We start from the raw sequence: 15,129 nt of genomic DNA, 5'->3' as shown, positions 1-15,129 counted from the left end.
TCTGCTTGCATGATGTCTTGAATATTCAAAGTAATGTTTTGTTGGATATTTATGGCTATGAAGCCTTTACTATCTGCCTCAAAACATGGTTATTTGAGTGCTTTAAAGTTTAAAGTGTTTTCTTTGGGCTGTTAGCATGCAATGTGCGCTTTTGTGGTGTGATGTAGTGAGCCGTTTTCCACCACGTCAGAAATGAGTGGAATGACTTGTTCTTGTATTTGACAGACTTTGGAACTGTTATTAAGCATACTAAAATGTGCTTTTTGTACAAACATAATAGATGGATCTCTTTGTATTAAATGGGAGAACCTCTAACATTCACAAAACATTTGTTTGCCGCCTTCTGCTATTTTAACGCTTTGTCGTGGTTGCGAGTAGCATCGTTAAAAACTATGGAATGAACAGATTAAAGTGCCACAGCTGACTTGTTGTGCCTGCTTTATAGGTCAAATCTGTTTTGCTGTAATAATGGATTTTAAAGGTACACTATGTAACTATGTGGAGTAGCCTAGTACCTGCATGGCTCGTCATGTATGTAAACCGAATTGGCTCCGTCTACAGTTTTCGTCCACAAGTCGCATGCAGTTTTGTTTAACCACTAGAGTTTCAAAAGTTACAAAGTGTACCTTTAAATGAAGCTCCTTACCAATTGCTAATTAAAACAAGGAAGAGTGGGGAAAAAACATTATTTCACAATGCATTAGTTTCCACTCTGGGCAGTCTCTCTTCTGTACTGGATTTTTATTTTTTCATTACTTTTATAAGAATAAGGAGTCTTTTGTATCAGTGTGTCACTTTCATTAGAATAGTCTCCCAACAGAATTGTGGGTTGCCTTTTTTTAAACATTGTCTGATTGCCTTTACTGTTTATGTAGGCTATTTTGTGCTCTGTTCAAAGCACAAAATGCTTTTCATCCACAGTCATTTGAGATTTTAGGAAGTAGATGATAAATCGCCCACATTTTGTAATCAGGGCGACAAATGACTTATAAATGTTTAATTGCACAATTTAGTTGAGCCATAAATTTTCCAGAGTCAGAATCATTAATTGTCTCCTTGTTTTGTATTTCAGGGGTTTCTCTCCTAATATTTCTGAGCGTCAATCACACAACTCAGAAATTGCTTTCCCAGTCATTAACTGGAATCTGTTAGATATATATTCTGGTTATCTAAAATACACAAAGACAGTTAACCATAGAAAAAGCAATGTGTCCAATAATGTCATTACAGTTCCTGACCTCTGCTTTCTTGCCATCAGGGTCAGAGTTCACAAGTTCATGTTCTGCACACTTTATCAGATTTTAGATGCAGAAGGCACCTCTTTCTATCTGTAAAATTTGCCCAAAAAATGTAACATCTGTAATCTGGGTTGTGGTAGATATGTTATTAAAATGAGAAAAAGCAGTCATGCACCATGTATCTGACTCTTATTTAGTTATCTTGAAACTAATGAGAAGTGAAAAGAGCTGCCTGATGTCTGTAACCTCACTGCCTACTAACAAATTATGACCACATATTACCATTTGCTTAGCTGGTTGCAGGTCTCATGACAAAGATTAGCAGTATAGAGATGGACTTTGAGTTCTGAGGCTTTTTCCTCTCAAGAACCTGTTTTTGTAAAGTCATCCTGAAGTAGGCAGGTCAGATGACAAACTGAACACTCTTTACAGTCATAATAAAAAACGAAATAACTGCATTGGCACTTGTTGGCTCATGTGTGTATTTGAACTGGCTACCTTAATCCCTGTATTCCCCCAATTCGAGAAAAGTTGGGACATTTTGTAAATTGCAATAAAATCAAGAATCTGTTATTCGTTTATTCTGTTTAACCTTTATTTAAAGCTGCTGTCCGTATTTTTTTTTTTTTTTTTTTTTTTGTATTCAAAATTTACAGAAATTATGTAATAAGCGAGTACATCATGAATCCACTTTCCAAACCGTGTTTTTGTCTTATACTGAATCATAGGAACACCTATAAGTGTTTATATTCGGACTATTTTAGACTGGTTCAGTTCGTACCACTGCGGAGTAGCACAGCCTACCTGCGTGACATAAACAGAGAGAAGTAGCTCCGGCTACAATGTTCTTCCGCAAGACGCATGCAGTTCTGTTTATTAACCGCTAGAGCGCCAAAATTTTCCAAAAGTCAAAAATTTTCATTGACCAATTTGTGTATTTTGTATATATATTCAAATTTTTATTTTGATGGCTACAACTCCAGAAAAGTTGGGACAGAGGCATGTTTAATACTATGTCACATACCTTTGCTTTTAATTATCCTTTTTAATCGTTTGGGAATTGAAGATACTAAATGTTGCAGTTTTGGAAGTGGAATTTTTGCCCAATATCACCTGATACAAGACAGCTGCTCAACAGTCTGTGGTCGTCTTTGTTTGATTCATTTCCAATAGGAGACATATCTAGACTTGCAGGAAGGCCACCCAAGCACATCCTCTCGGTGTAGAGTGTCTAAGAAACCATTGTGTTTGTAGCACATGCAGAATGAGGCCTGGCATTGTCTTGCTTCCCAGGAAAGATGTCATCTTGATGGCAGTATACATCCCAATACATGCCTCCACGTCAGTGGTACCTTCACACATATCAAGTCACCCATGCCCGTTTGCACTGATGCACCCCATACCATGACAGGTGTTTGCTTTTGCACCTGTCGTTGATGAAAGTCTGGATGGTCTTTTTCGTCTTTGGGACAGAAAGGTTGAAGTCAGTTTTTCCCCAAAACAAGCTGAATGGTGGACTCATCTGACCACAGCACACATTTTCACTTTCTTTTAGACCATCTGAAATGAGCTCGGGCCCAGAGAACTCAAGGCTATCTCTGCATTGAACAGATGTATAACTTTCTCTTTGTATTACAGAGATTCAAGTTGCATTTCTTGATGCAGCGACAGATTGTGTTAAGTAACAACGGTTTTCCAAAGTACTCCCAAGCCCATGTGGCTATATATAACACAGTAGCATGATGGTTTCTCATGCAACGCCATCTGAGGGCTTGAAGGTCACACACACAACAGAGGTTTTCTTGCTTTGCCATACATACTGAGATTTCTCTGGATTCCCTGAATCTTTTCAAAATGCATGGTATGATGAAAGACCCAAATACTTTGCAATCTTGCATTGAAAAATGTGATTTTTGAATTGTTTGACAATTCTCTCATGAAATTTCGCACAAAGTGATGAGCCATCACTAATCTTTGCTTGCAAAGGCTGAGCCTTTGGTGGATGCTCCTTTTATACCCAAACACAATACCCTCACCTATTACCAGTTTACCTGCTTATTGTGGACTGTTTCAAAACAGTTTAACTTGGATATTCTTTAATCTTTCACTTTTTTGCCTCTGTCCCAACATTTTTTTGTTGCCGCCATCAACGTGTATTCATATTTGCAAAATACAATTCATTTAGTGAAAACACTGGCATTTTTTTCTTTGTACTTTTGTCAGTTAAATGAAAATAAATAAAGTTAAAGAGAATGAACAAATCACAGATTCTTGATTTTATTTTACAAAATGTCCCAACCTTTCTGGAATTGGGGTTGTATAACATCAGACAGACAGAGTGTCCTGAGTGTCTCATAAGCTCTATGTTAACAAGGGTACAATCCAATATCTGTACATCCTTATGGTCACAAGTACTGATTTTTGAATTAGGAAATCCTTTTGGGTGTTGTGGTAGAGGTAATGTCTCACAGTGGTGGACCTCATTGTGACACAGGGTTTGGTATTGATATAGGTAAAAGTCCAGCTTCCCACCCTACTGGACCTTTGAGTAAATTATCAATATAAATGTGATTGAATCTGATTAGTTTTATTTGGGAGATCTGTTCAATTATTTGAAAAATCGGCAGGTGATTTTTAACACCCCTGCAGAGCCGAAAGTGCTACTTTGGTGGTGGTGGGGGTTCTCAAGTTACACAATTTTTGTATGTAAATTTCGACTCACACACTCCACCCATGTATCACTTCCTCCAACAGTATATAAGTCAGAAAACAGTGATGTAAACTGGGTTTGCTGAATGTATGTTTGTGTAAGACATGCTGCAAATTAGTTATTTCCCATTTAACAGTGGATTTCCCAGACAGGGTAAGAAAAATACATACATTTTAGAAATTAAAGAACTGTGCAGGATCAAAATGTAATTCAAGTATACATCTAATTATTAATAAAAGTGAAAATGGAAGTTTAAAGCAAATCAGTCTCTTTTTTGTATTTGATTAGAGTTTATTTTTCGTGCATAGCTGAAGAATAGCAGAATGTCAACAAATGAACCAGAGGATCATGGAGAGCAGCAGAGCAGTCAGCTCTTACCAGAAGAGGGGAATATTGCAAGTAGCCAACCACTGAAAACCAGTCAAGCACATCAACACATGGAGGATCAAGACAAGGATCAAGACGATGGAAGGTAAAAACTATATGTTAAAGATGAAAGTGTTGTATTTGAGCTAAATAAAATATGCTAATAAATGTGTAAATATCTAAAATAAACAGAACCTCTAAACTTTCAATCTTTTTTAAATCCCTGATACTGCCCACTACATCAGTAAATGTGCTATTGGTAAGAATAATACATTTTTATGTTAAATCATTCTAGCATTCTATCAGCTAATCAATGTAACGAATCCTGGATTTTAATTATAAAAAAATATGAAAAAGATATGTCTTAACCTGCCTTTTAAAAATATGAATGCTAGAAGCCCCTTACACTTAATTTGGTAAACAATTCCAACATTTTGGAGCATATAGTGGCTAAAAGATGCACCACCAAATTTTAAGATTTGCTGTATAATGTAAATTTCAGTAAATTTTAATTTTCAGAATTTTTATTTAATTATTTAATTATCAGGATTTTTAATTTTAATTTTAAACTACGATTTGGAACTTATCTTGACAGACAGTCTGTAATATATAAAGGTGCCAGATTATAAAGTGTTTTATAAATTAATAAAAGAACCATAAGTCTTTTGGTGAACTGGAAACCAATTTAATTCCATTGGTGTAATATACTCTTTCTCCTTTTATTGTATTACTCTGGCTGCTGAATTTTGTATCAATTGCAGCTATACAAACCTTATGCAAGCCAGTATAGCATTATAATAATCAAGACGAGAAAAGATAAATGCATTAATTAATTTCTTTGCATCATTTAAAGATTAAAAAGGATGAATCCTGGCAATATTTCTCATATGACAAAAACAAGTTTTTGTCCTTTGATTAATATGAATATAAAACTCAGGTCACAGTCCAAAATGACATCCAAGTTCTTTATTTCTTTCTTAGATTGCAGGGCCATGGTGCCCTATTCTCTCCCTCTCATGCTTTGGGCCCACAATAAGAATTTTAGTTTTTAATCTTTGTTCATTTTCAAATTTTTTTGAAATTGATCCTTGAGGAACACCATATATTATTTCATATGTGACCCTGGATCACAAAACCAGTCATAAGTCGCACGGGTATATTTGTAGCAATAGCCAACATTACATTGTATGGGTCAAAATTATCGATTTTTTTATGCCAAAAATCATTAGGATATTAAGTAAAGATCATGTTCCATGAAGATATTTTATAAATTTCCTACCATAAATATATCAAAAATATATTTTTGTGAGTGGATATGCATTGCTAAGGACTTCATTTGGACAAATTTAAAGGTGATTTTCTCAATATTTAGATTTTTTTCAAATACTTGTATCTCAGGCCAAATATTGCCCTATCCTAACGAACCATACATCAATGGAAAGCTTATTTATTCAGCTTTCATATGATGTATAAATCTCAATTTCAAAAAAATTGACCCTTATGTCTGGTTTTGTGGTCCAGGGTCACAAATGTCTTTGATATACATTCACCTATTAACTAAGAAGTTCCTTTCTGTAATACATTAAATATGCATACTGAAATATGTCATTATAAAACAAATATTTGTTTACATTATAGTAAATACCTAAACTCCACATAAAAAAATATTTTGATGGTTTATTTTTGTTGAGACTAGCTAAATAAATATAAATTATTTGTATTTTTTGTCTGGAGAATAGTTTTGCAAAATAAGCAAGCTTTCTTCTCAGTTTGGAACTTTTGGCAATTATATCCATATATGTTGAAAATGACTCACCGATAATTGAAAATGTTGGGTCTTGTGGCAACATGCCCTGTCCACATACCACAGTAAAGAGAGATGCTGAGATAGATGCTGTTATCTATCTCACCCACAGACCACACATGTGGTGACTGTCATGGCTTCCTAAATTCTGGAACATTTTGTTAGATTTTAAAAATGAAACTGAAACGGTAAAAGATACATACTTATTTCTCCTTACAAGATTTTTTTTATTATTATTACTGGCTATTTTTTGCTTCTATACCAGCCTGTTTAATATTTCTACATGTAAATGATCTCTATTATGATTGGCTATGATTGACTTTGCATGTGTAATAACGGTTATGGTTTGTGGCTTTACTGTCAATGTCCCATTTAGTTTGCAAAGAAGGATATAGCCTGGCCAAAGCATCACAAATCTAATACACATCTAAATACCAACTGGAATTAGGAAGTTGGAAACATGTAGGGGGTCATTTGTTTCTATGTTAATATAGTTAAATCATGATGTCAATGACCTATTTTTGCAACTTTGTTCCAGTAATAGGTTCTGGGTGTATTAGGGAGGGAGCTTATCATTGTGCATGTTAGTTCATCATTTATTTCAAAAAAGCAAGTAAACCTGTTAGATATGAACTGACAAATGATACCGTAGTTCCATGGAACATTTCTCACCTATAATTATTCTAGAATTTTACTTTCCTTGTTATAGGCAAATCGGTCACTGATAGTGGTTTGTAGGCTACATAATTTTCCCAAATCAATAGGCTAACAACGCACATATTATGTAATATTTACATTTTATCTGTAATAATACCGTTGTTGAAGCACCTGCTGATAAACAATAAACGTAGTCTAGGTAGGCTACTAAGAAGTATTTTCACAGTGAGATCCGCGCACGCGCACATCAAACTCTGAAAGTCAAGAAAAAAAAAACACTTGGATTTCCCCACACGCGAACTTGCAGCCAGTTTTAATCACACCAGTTTCAGGAGCACCTGGAGAGCGGCGGAAGAGTAACAAAACACCGAGGCTTACATAAAACACGACAGAAAAGGTGAGAATAACAAATAATGTATCTCAGTGTATATAACATGAAATTATATGTAAACATAGGCTTTACTATAATGAATGTTAACAAAACAGTAGAGTAGAGAAACCGCAGAAAACGTTTGTGGAGTAACGTTACAGTTCTAGCGTTCAGCGAGATTTTCAAACAGAACATCACCGCGGAATGGTTATTTTTTTCACACTGCAGTTTATTTTTCTCTTTAAAATTTAATGCCACCACGTGTGATTTCTTTTCTTAAAAAGTTCTTTGACTTGTTAAAACTATTCTTTGATCTTTTTGCGCAGTTCATTGAAAGTTTCCAGCCTTGGTTGTAAATTTATATATATATATATATATATATATATATATATATATATATATATATATATATATATATATATATATATATATATATATATATATATATATATATATATATATATATATAAAACAGTACCAAAAGGTCAGGGAAGCCATGAACCAACTTCAGTCCAGGGTTCTTAGGGTAACTCGCTGTCTGCTGGCCAGTTAGTCTGGGTTTCCTATTCAACTCGAGTAATTAAGTTATCGTCATAGTGAATTAGTTTGAGTATGAATGAACGTCACTGATGGCATGTTTGTTTGGGCTAATTCTGATGGGATGTCCATTTTAGTATGCACAAAAAAGGGAAAGTGATCCGCTTTATAATTCACATTAGACAATTCTCTCTTAGGCGGCATGCTATTATTAAGCATATACAGCAAAACAAAGTCTAAATTAATTAAAAGAGTATAAAGGAATATCTGTGTTTGCTGTAACATAAGATTAATTTATTGTTTTAATGTCTGACATTAGCCCATTCCTCACTGGGACCTGCTACCCTGCTCAGTTATGAAATGTCAGCATTGCTGCTTAATCACTTCAATGAAGTGTTTAGTAGCACATTGATTTAACAGATGAATCACAATTATAACACTATACAACTTGTTAGTAGTTATTTTTTCCTCTAGTCTTAGTCCAAAAGAACCCAAAAAATCCAAATACTAAAATGTTTAATCACTCAAAATCAGTCTCTTTCTTTTTCCAGTCAAATCTCTGAGATGGAAAATGCATGCTTTGTGAAGAAGGTCAGTGTCTTTTTTCTTTTTCTTTACATTTCATGTTCATCAACAGTTTCACTCTGTGACTCAGCTATTTTTATCTACATAGCTGATTGTTTTTGGGGGTTTTTTGTTGTTTTTTTTGATAATGAAACCATGGCTTTAAAATCAGTAAAGCATTACGTCTCATCTTGTGACTGTGCAAAATTATATTCAAATACAAATTAATTCTACTCAAATAGACTATTTTATTTTGATAAAATTAAATGTTGATATTTGAAGCATTTAACTAGTTACTTTTTTCCCAATGCCTGTTTAGTTCAATGATCACTTGATCATTGTATGAGAGAAAGAAAGTGAAAGCCTCTTTAGTGGAAACAAATATTTAATTACTGAACTAAAATTGCATCAGGCCTTTTGTCTGGAGTTTTTCAAGAGGAAACTGGCAGCACAAAATTCCATTGGCTGCAGTTGACATTATTTCTGTTTCATTTGTTTATCAAATTTCTATTCACAACCATGCAATACTATAAAGGCTAACTTGCATAAAAATTATTTATATTTTGGGATATGTTTATTTAAAAATAATGGCTCTCCTATTTTTTTATAATTTATAATGAATGACTATATGATCAGGTGCAATATGGGTTATACGCAACAAACTTCTGTATTCTTCCACTGTCTTTTGTATGTGCTTCGTTAAAGGGTCAGTTCACCCAAAAATGAAATTTCTGTCATTAAAGGTCCCGTTCTTCGTGATCCCATGTTTCAAACTTTAGTTAGTGTGTAATGTTGTTGTTAGAGTATAAATAAAATCTGTAAAATTTTAAAGCTCAAAGTTCAATGCCAAGCGAGATATTTTATTTAACATAAGTCGCCTACATCGAACGGCCAGTTTGGACTACATCCCTCTACTTCCTTCTTTAATGACGTCACTAAAACAGTTTTTTGACTAACCTCCGCCCACAGGAATACACAAGAGTTGCGTTTGTAGTGTGTTTGTCGCCATGTCGTCAAAACGCTGTTATTTTCATCCCGCAGTCCAATCACCGGGTCTGATTCCGGCTCAAATTGATAGGGTAAAATTAAAAGACATGTTTACAATAACACTGAGCGCATGCATCTCCACGTTATGGTAAGAGGCGTGACTTTTCCGGGCACGGTGCGCTCAGAGCTGTCGAATCACAACACAGGAACCGCTGGCACAATCAGAACTCGTTACGTATTTCTGAAGGAGGGACTTCATAGAACAAGGAAGTCATCAGCCCGTTTTTATGACAGTGGAAACAGCGGTATACAGATAAGTAAATTATGTGAAAAATACTGTGTTTTTTTACACGCGAAACATGAACACGTTATATTGCACACTATAAACACAATCAAAGCTTCAAAAAACCACGAAAAACGGGACTTTTAATTACTCTCCTTCATATCGTTCCACACTTTGGAACACAGATTAAGATATTTTTTGATAAAATCCAAGAGGTAGGCTATATGACTCGTCCATAGATGGCAATTTAACCACCACTTTCAAGGTACAGAAAGGTACTAAAGACATTGTTAAAAAAAGTCGGTTCAGCGGTTCAACCTTAATTTTATGAAGCGACGATACTTTTTGTGCGCAAAAACAAAACAAAAATAAAGACTTTATTCAATGATATCTTTTCTTCTGTGTCATTCTCATACACTGTTTACATTCAGCGCTTCCAGGTTTTACGTCAGAAATTGTTCTGACGTCAAAAATATCTTAATTTGTGTTCTGAACATGGAAAGACATGAAGTGAGTAATTAATAACAGAATTTTCATTTTTGAGTGAACTAACCCTAGATCATTGATATGACTTGTACATGTTGGTTAAAGGAAATTGTCATTTTGCCAGGAAGTTCCAGTAAAAACCTTTTGAAATGTCTAAAATGTATAGGGAAGTTCTGTTTGACCTCAAATGGATTTGTTGGCTGTGATGCAACAAAGTGTATTGTTTTGAAAAATTCCAATTGCACATTACAAACAAAGAGGTGCAAAATACCCTACAAAACTCCAGTTAGTGTAAAATGTGGATGAAAGGGCAGGATCTGAATCAACACTTATCTTAAAAAAGGGTAAAACTGTAACTCATAATAGAAAAAAAATGAAGCACACTTTCTGCTGAGTCACTTCCTTGTTTGATTTGAAACACTTCAGTGATCGTAAACACTTAACACTGACTGTTTCTCTTGTTGCAGGAGTTTGTAAGTGTATGGGTACGAGATCCTCAGGTACACAAGGAGGATTTCTGGCACGCGTACATCAGCTATGAGATCTGTCTTCATGTGAGTGCAGTACCCACATGTTTATATTGCACTTGTTGTTACTGGGGAATGTTGTTGATCAGACAACTTGATTTTCTTATGGATGTTTGCTCTCTGTCTGTGCATATTTTTTTGCCATCGCAACATGTTTACCAATGAGAACATTTGATATATTCTTCTTAATTACAGACCAATAGTATGTGTTTCCGGAAGAAGACCTCTTGTGTGAGGAGGAGGTATAGTGAGTTTGTTTGGTTGCGGCAGAAACTACAGAACAACGCTCTGCTCATGTAAGTACATTTGAGGATTTAACACTCTAGGGAATACAATATTATATTTTTATTTTAAATAAAAATAAAGCAGAAAAAAAGTATTGTGTGGTCATTTGGTCTTATTAAAGGTGCAATATGTAAGATTTTTGCAGTAAAATATCCAAAAACCACTAGGCCAGTATTATATATTTTGTTCACTTGAGTACTTAAAATATCCCAAATGTTTCCAACTATTTGTAAATCGTGAGAACATTTTTAACCAATTTTAACCAAGGCTCCGGGACATGCGAGGACTCGCCTGTCAATTGCGTCATACCCGCATTACCCTCGGTTTCCGGTTTTATTTTGTAAAAACCATGGAAACACCAAAGACTCTTTAATATTTACGTTTTAATAGACAAGGGAACAACTGTTTGGTTACATTTATAGACAGAAAACTAATCATTGTTATATAGCTCAACACATTTAGTCTTATTGTTTAAATCTAATTTTCTTGATTTTTTTTTTTTTTTTTTTTTGCGAGTACCATGCTTTACCATGCCTCAGAGAAAAACACTATTTTGTCAAGTAGCTAACATAGCATAATCAGATGCAGCTTTATTTTTAGTAACAGTAATACATAATTTTCTCCATCATACAATATGTTTTAAAATTAATTGCATGCCATTTATCAACACAAGCCATCCGGCATTTAATATGATATTCTAAAATCGATTTATCTTACTGCAGTGTCTCAAACAAGTGTCTCTCAGCAGCCGCCGAGCGAACGCACAGAAGTAACATTATAGCATAATTTTCAACACTCTCAAATGTATCTAATATGTTAAACAGAGCTGTGTTACATTATACTCATAACCGGAAAAGTGGAAATGGCGCCGATGACTGTGGCATAATAAAAGTTCCGCTCCTCGTGAGGCGTGTGTTACGCAATCGCTCCAGCGGCCTCGTTCAGCTCCCACAACACTCGGTCCTGCTCTGCTTCATACTACAGTAACATTAATAATCACATCCATGAACATGATTTCTTTCTGAGTCCTATCCTGATTGTTTCCACCAGCTGTGATGTAAAGACCACATGTCCCAAGATTCTGCGCTCAAACTTGCCGTCATCAATCTACGCCTTTGTTATGAAATAGACTCTAGCCGACAGAAATCTTACATATTGCACCTTTAAGGGTCTTATAAAGTCACTGCATGCATAAAATTTGTTGTTAATGAAATTAGTGTAATCTCTCCCTTTCTTTGCAACATGTCTTTTGTTTCTGTAGAGAGTTACCTAAACTCCCTCCCTGGAATCCTTTCTTCAATCTCAATAACGACATCCAGATCACTCAACGGATGCAGGGGCTGCAACAGTTTCTTGAGGCGTGAGTTTCTTCAGTCACTTCAAGTTTTTGGTCATCATTTATGATAAACTTGATTAAAATTTAATTCAGTAATTATGTCATGTCTATTCTATATTAGACAAGAAGGAAATGCAGTATTTTTGCCATCTAGTGGCTACTGTAAAGAGACACATTCCCATCAATCCTTTAGATAGAGTAAATATTTTTTACTCTAACCAAAAGCATTTTTTCCAGACATATAGTATATATTTGTCCAATATTTAATAGTATAGATAATATAGAAATTAAAATAGATAGTAAAGCATTTGACAGTGTTTTATTGTATAGACCAATTTGGTGTTTGCAAACAGCGATGACGTTTTTTGTGGGCGGAGCCTAGCTGGTTGCAGAAAATGAAAGTTGAGCAGTAGAAGTCTATGGAAGCCACGAAATAAAAGAATAAAAAAAGTTAATTTCGAGTTTATATCTCACAATTCTGACTTTTATTTCTCGCAAATCTGAGTTTACATATCACATTTCTTACAAAATAAAACTTGTGAGATATACTCGTTATTCTGTCTTTTCTGAATTGCAATTTATCCCGCAATTCTGACTTTTCCCCCCTCAGAACTGTGAAATAAACTCACTATTGCGAGTTATAAAGTCCGAACTGGGAGTAATAAACACGCAAATGCAAGAGAAAAAAAAGTCAGAATTGTGAAATAAAAACTATTATGTTTAAAAGTTATCTATGTAAAATATTATAGGTTTAAATTTTATATTTAAATTCTATGGATATTATTTTAATTATAATTGTTTCATGCTGTATGTATGTATGTCCTCTGAACTGCATATGTGAATTTTATGTAGAGACTTACTGTTTACATCAAATTCCTGCTTTAATAGTAGACTAATCCTTGCAGGTGTCATCAATCCAGTCTGTGAAACGTCTCTGTTTATCTTCAAATTACGTTTTCAACGATGGTTTTCTTTAAAAATGAAGACTATATTTTTTGCATTCCGATTCCAACATCCAGAGGCACAACAAAACATTTTTCTCTTATTCTGTGGATTTTTTCACATTTTTCTTCAATAGCTTCAACTATTTTTCTGCAACCAGTATGCGCGCAGCTGCAAGTGACGTAATTGTGACGTCTGCTCCAAAGTGGTCTATAGCATTATTGGATACCTTTTTATTATTATTTTTTTAATATTTATTCTTTGTCAAATTTTTAAGTCATCAAAGGCAGTGTATTTTTTTGTTTCTTTAAATAGCCTCATCACCAATTTCTAAAAGTCATTATACTTCATGTAGTTTTATTTAATTGTTTGTGTTTATAGGGTTCTACAGACACCATTACTGCTGTCAGACAGTCGACTGCACCTGTTCTTGCAGTCACAACTGAGCATTGCAAAAATGGATGCGTGTGCACGTGGACTGACGCATTACACCGTCGCACAGGCAATACAGCGATGTATTGGTGAAGCACGCTTCCCTCCAGAGGAACAGCATCAAGAAGAAGACTGCAAAACATCCTGTGACTCAGACTGTGACAGGTGTGTGCCCCTGTCTCACTATATCGTAAACTTCTCTAGTGTTATTTAGATTTTTAGGTAAATTTCTCAAACGAGACCGGTTTGGCGTGCTAAATGTTTTATTCATCTATAATGCCATGGTAGAACATTATTACCATTTATACATAGTAAATGTTGAGAGAGACATTTTGCCATTTAATAAATAAGAGGGGCATTTAAATATGTAGATTGATTCAAGTAATGTATATAGTCATTACACTGAATACATGTACACAAAAATTGTGATGTGCAACATATTCATGTCTGATTGATTTTTGTATGGCATTTATTTTATTTTGCAGTACAACATCCTCTGGCTTGGGTAATAGTATAGGACCTGCTACACCTGTTGAAGAAGACTTGTCCCATAGTGAGAGCTTTGCCCATGAATTTCAAACCACGACCCCTGAGGCAGAACTCTTCAGCAGCCTGTCTTCATCTCCTAGCAACCCGCAGCATGTGCACCCTTGACATGCACTCAGTTATATGAACTAAAGAGATGTACATATACACACACACACACACACACACACACATATATATATATATATCAAAGAGAGTCCCAGTTACTGTTTACAGCCTCCAGAGTTATATTTGGATGGATAATGAGTGAAAAAAGGTCTTGATTGTTTTATTACATGTCATGTTTGTGTGTTTTCATGTTCATGTTGTTTGATGTCTTCTTTTAATATCTCTCTCTCACATATATATATATATATATATATATATATATATATATATATATATATATATATATATATATATATATATATATATATATATAATATAAATATTTCTTTATTTCATATCCTGTGGTCATCATATTAAATCATCCTCCTTAACTGAAGAGCTGACCTGGAAAAAAAAAAAAAGAGGAGTAAATGGACAGGAGTGAATGACAGTATGAATTACAAAGTTAAGCATCATTATAAATGTTTTTCTTGATGTCATTCCGGTGTCCACTGTATGTGTTTAATGTGTGCCTGACAAAAAAGTTTTTTAAATACCTTCAGCGTTTTCTTCTGTACAGATGTGCTTTAGTTTATCAGATTTTAAAACCATAACAGTAAGTTAAATATCACTTATTACTTTATTTCTTAGAAAATCTTATTATATTAACATAGCTGAAGATTGTAAATGTTTGAGGAAAGAGTGTTTTAAGAACATTTTTATTGTGATTTATTTAGTGTTGAGTGATGAATAAATGTTTGTTTTTAAAAAAAATCCTATTGTGAACGGAATTTGTTGATGAAATGGAATGATTTGTTAAACCAACAATATGGGTCATATATAAGGTCATACAATATAAGGTCATTGGTGCATAAGAGCTGGATACAACCATGTTTATATTTCCTCTAATATGGGCCACTTGTTTGAAAGATTAAAGGGTTAGGTAAAATGATGTCATTAATTACTCACCCT

The 15,129-nt window shown here is 34.3% G+C and overlaps 1 protein-coding gene across 3 annotated transcripts; it reads left to right on the top strand.

Moving 5' to 3' along the window:
• The first annotated feature begins 3,981 nt into the window (after positions 1-3,981).
• snx10a (sorting nexin 10a) lies at positions 3,982-14,657 on the top strand. Of its 3 annotated transcripts, none has more exons than XM_048202273.1 (8): positions 3,982-4,101; positions 4,257-4,420; positions 8,234-8,273; positions 10,470-10,556; positions 10,725-10,825; positions 12,076-12,174; positions 13,474-13,689; positions 14,010-14,657. In XM_048202273.1, exons 2-8 carry the CDS (start codon positions 4,272-4,274, stop codon positions 14,176-14,178), a joined length of 861 nt encoding a protein of 286 aa, XP_048058230.1. In that variant the 5' UTR covers positions 3,982-4,101; positions 4,257-4,271; the 3' UTR covers positions 14,179-14,657. The 3 variants fall into 3 exon arrangements, with proteins under 3 accessions (XP_048058230.1, XP_048058231.1, XP_048058232.1); XM_048202274.1 differs by having other exon boundaries at positions 3,988-4,101; positions 4,237-4,420; XM_048202275.1 differs by lacking the exons at positions 3,982-4,101; positions 4,257-4,420 and adding an exon at positions 6,991-7,172.
• The last annotated feature ends 472 nt before the right edge of the window (positions 14,658-15,129 follow it).

The sequence above is a fragment of the Megalobrama amblycephala genome, linkage group LG9, assembly GCF_018812025.1.
Source record: "Megalobrama amblycephala isolate DHTTF-2021 linkage group LG9, ASM1881202v1, whole genome shotgun sequence".
NCBI classification, from domain to species: domain Eukaryota; kingdom Metazoa; phylum Chordata; class Actinopteri; order Cypriniformes; family Xenocyprididae; genus Megalobrama; species Megalobrama amblycephala.
Note: the sequence above shows the minus strand (reverse complement) of the source record. Positions and strands in the feature narration are given on the sequence as shown.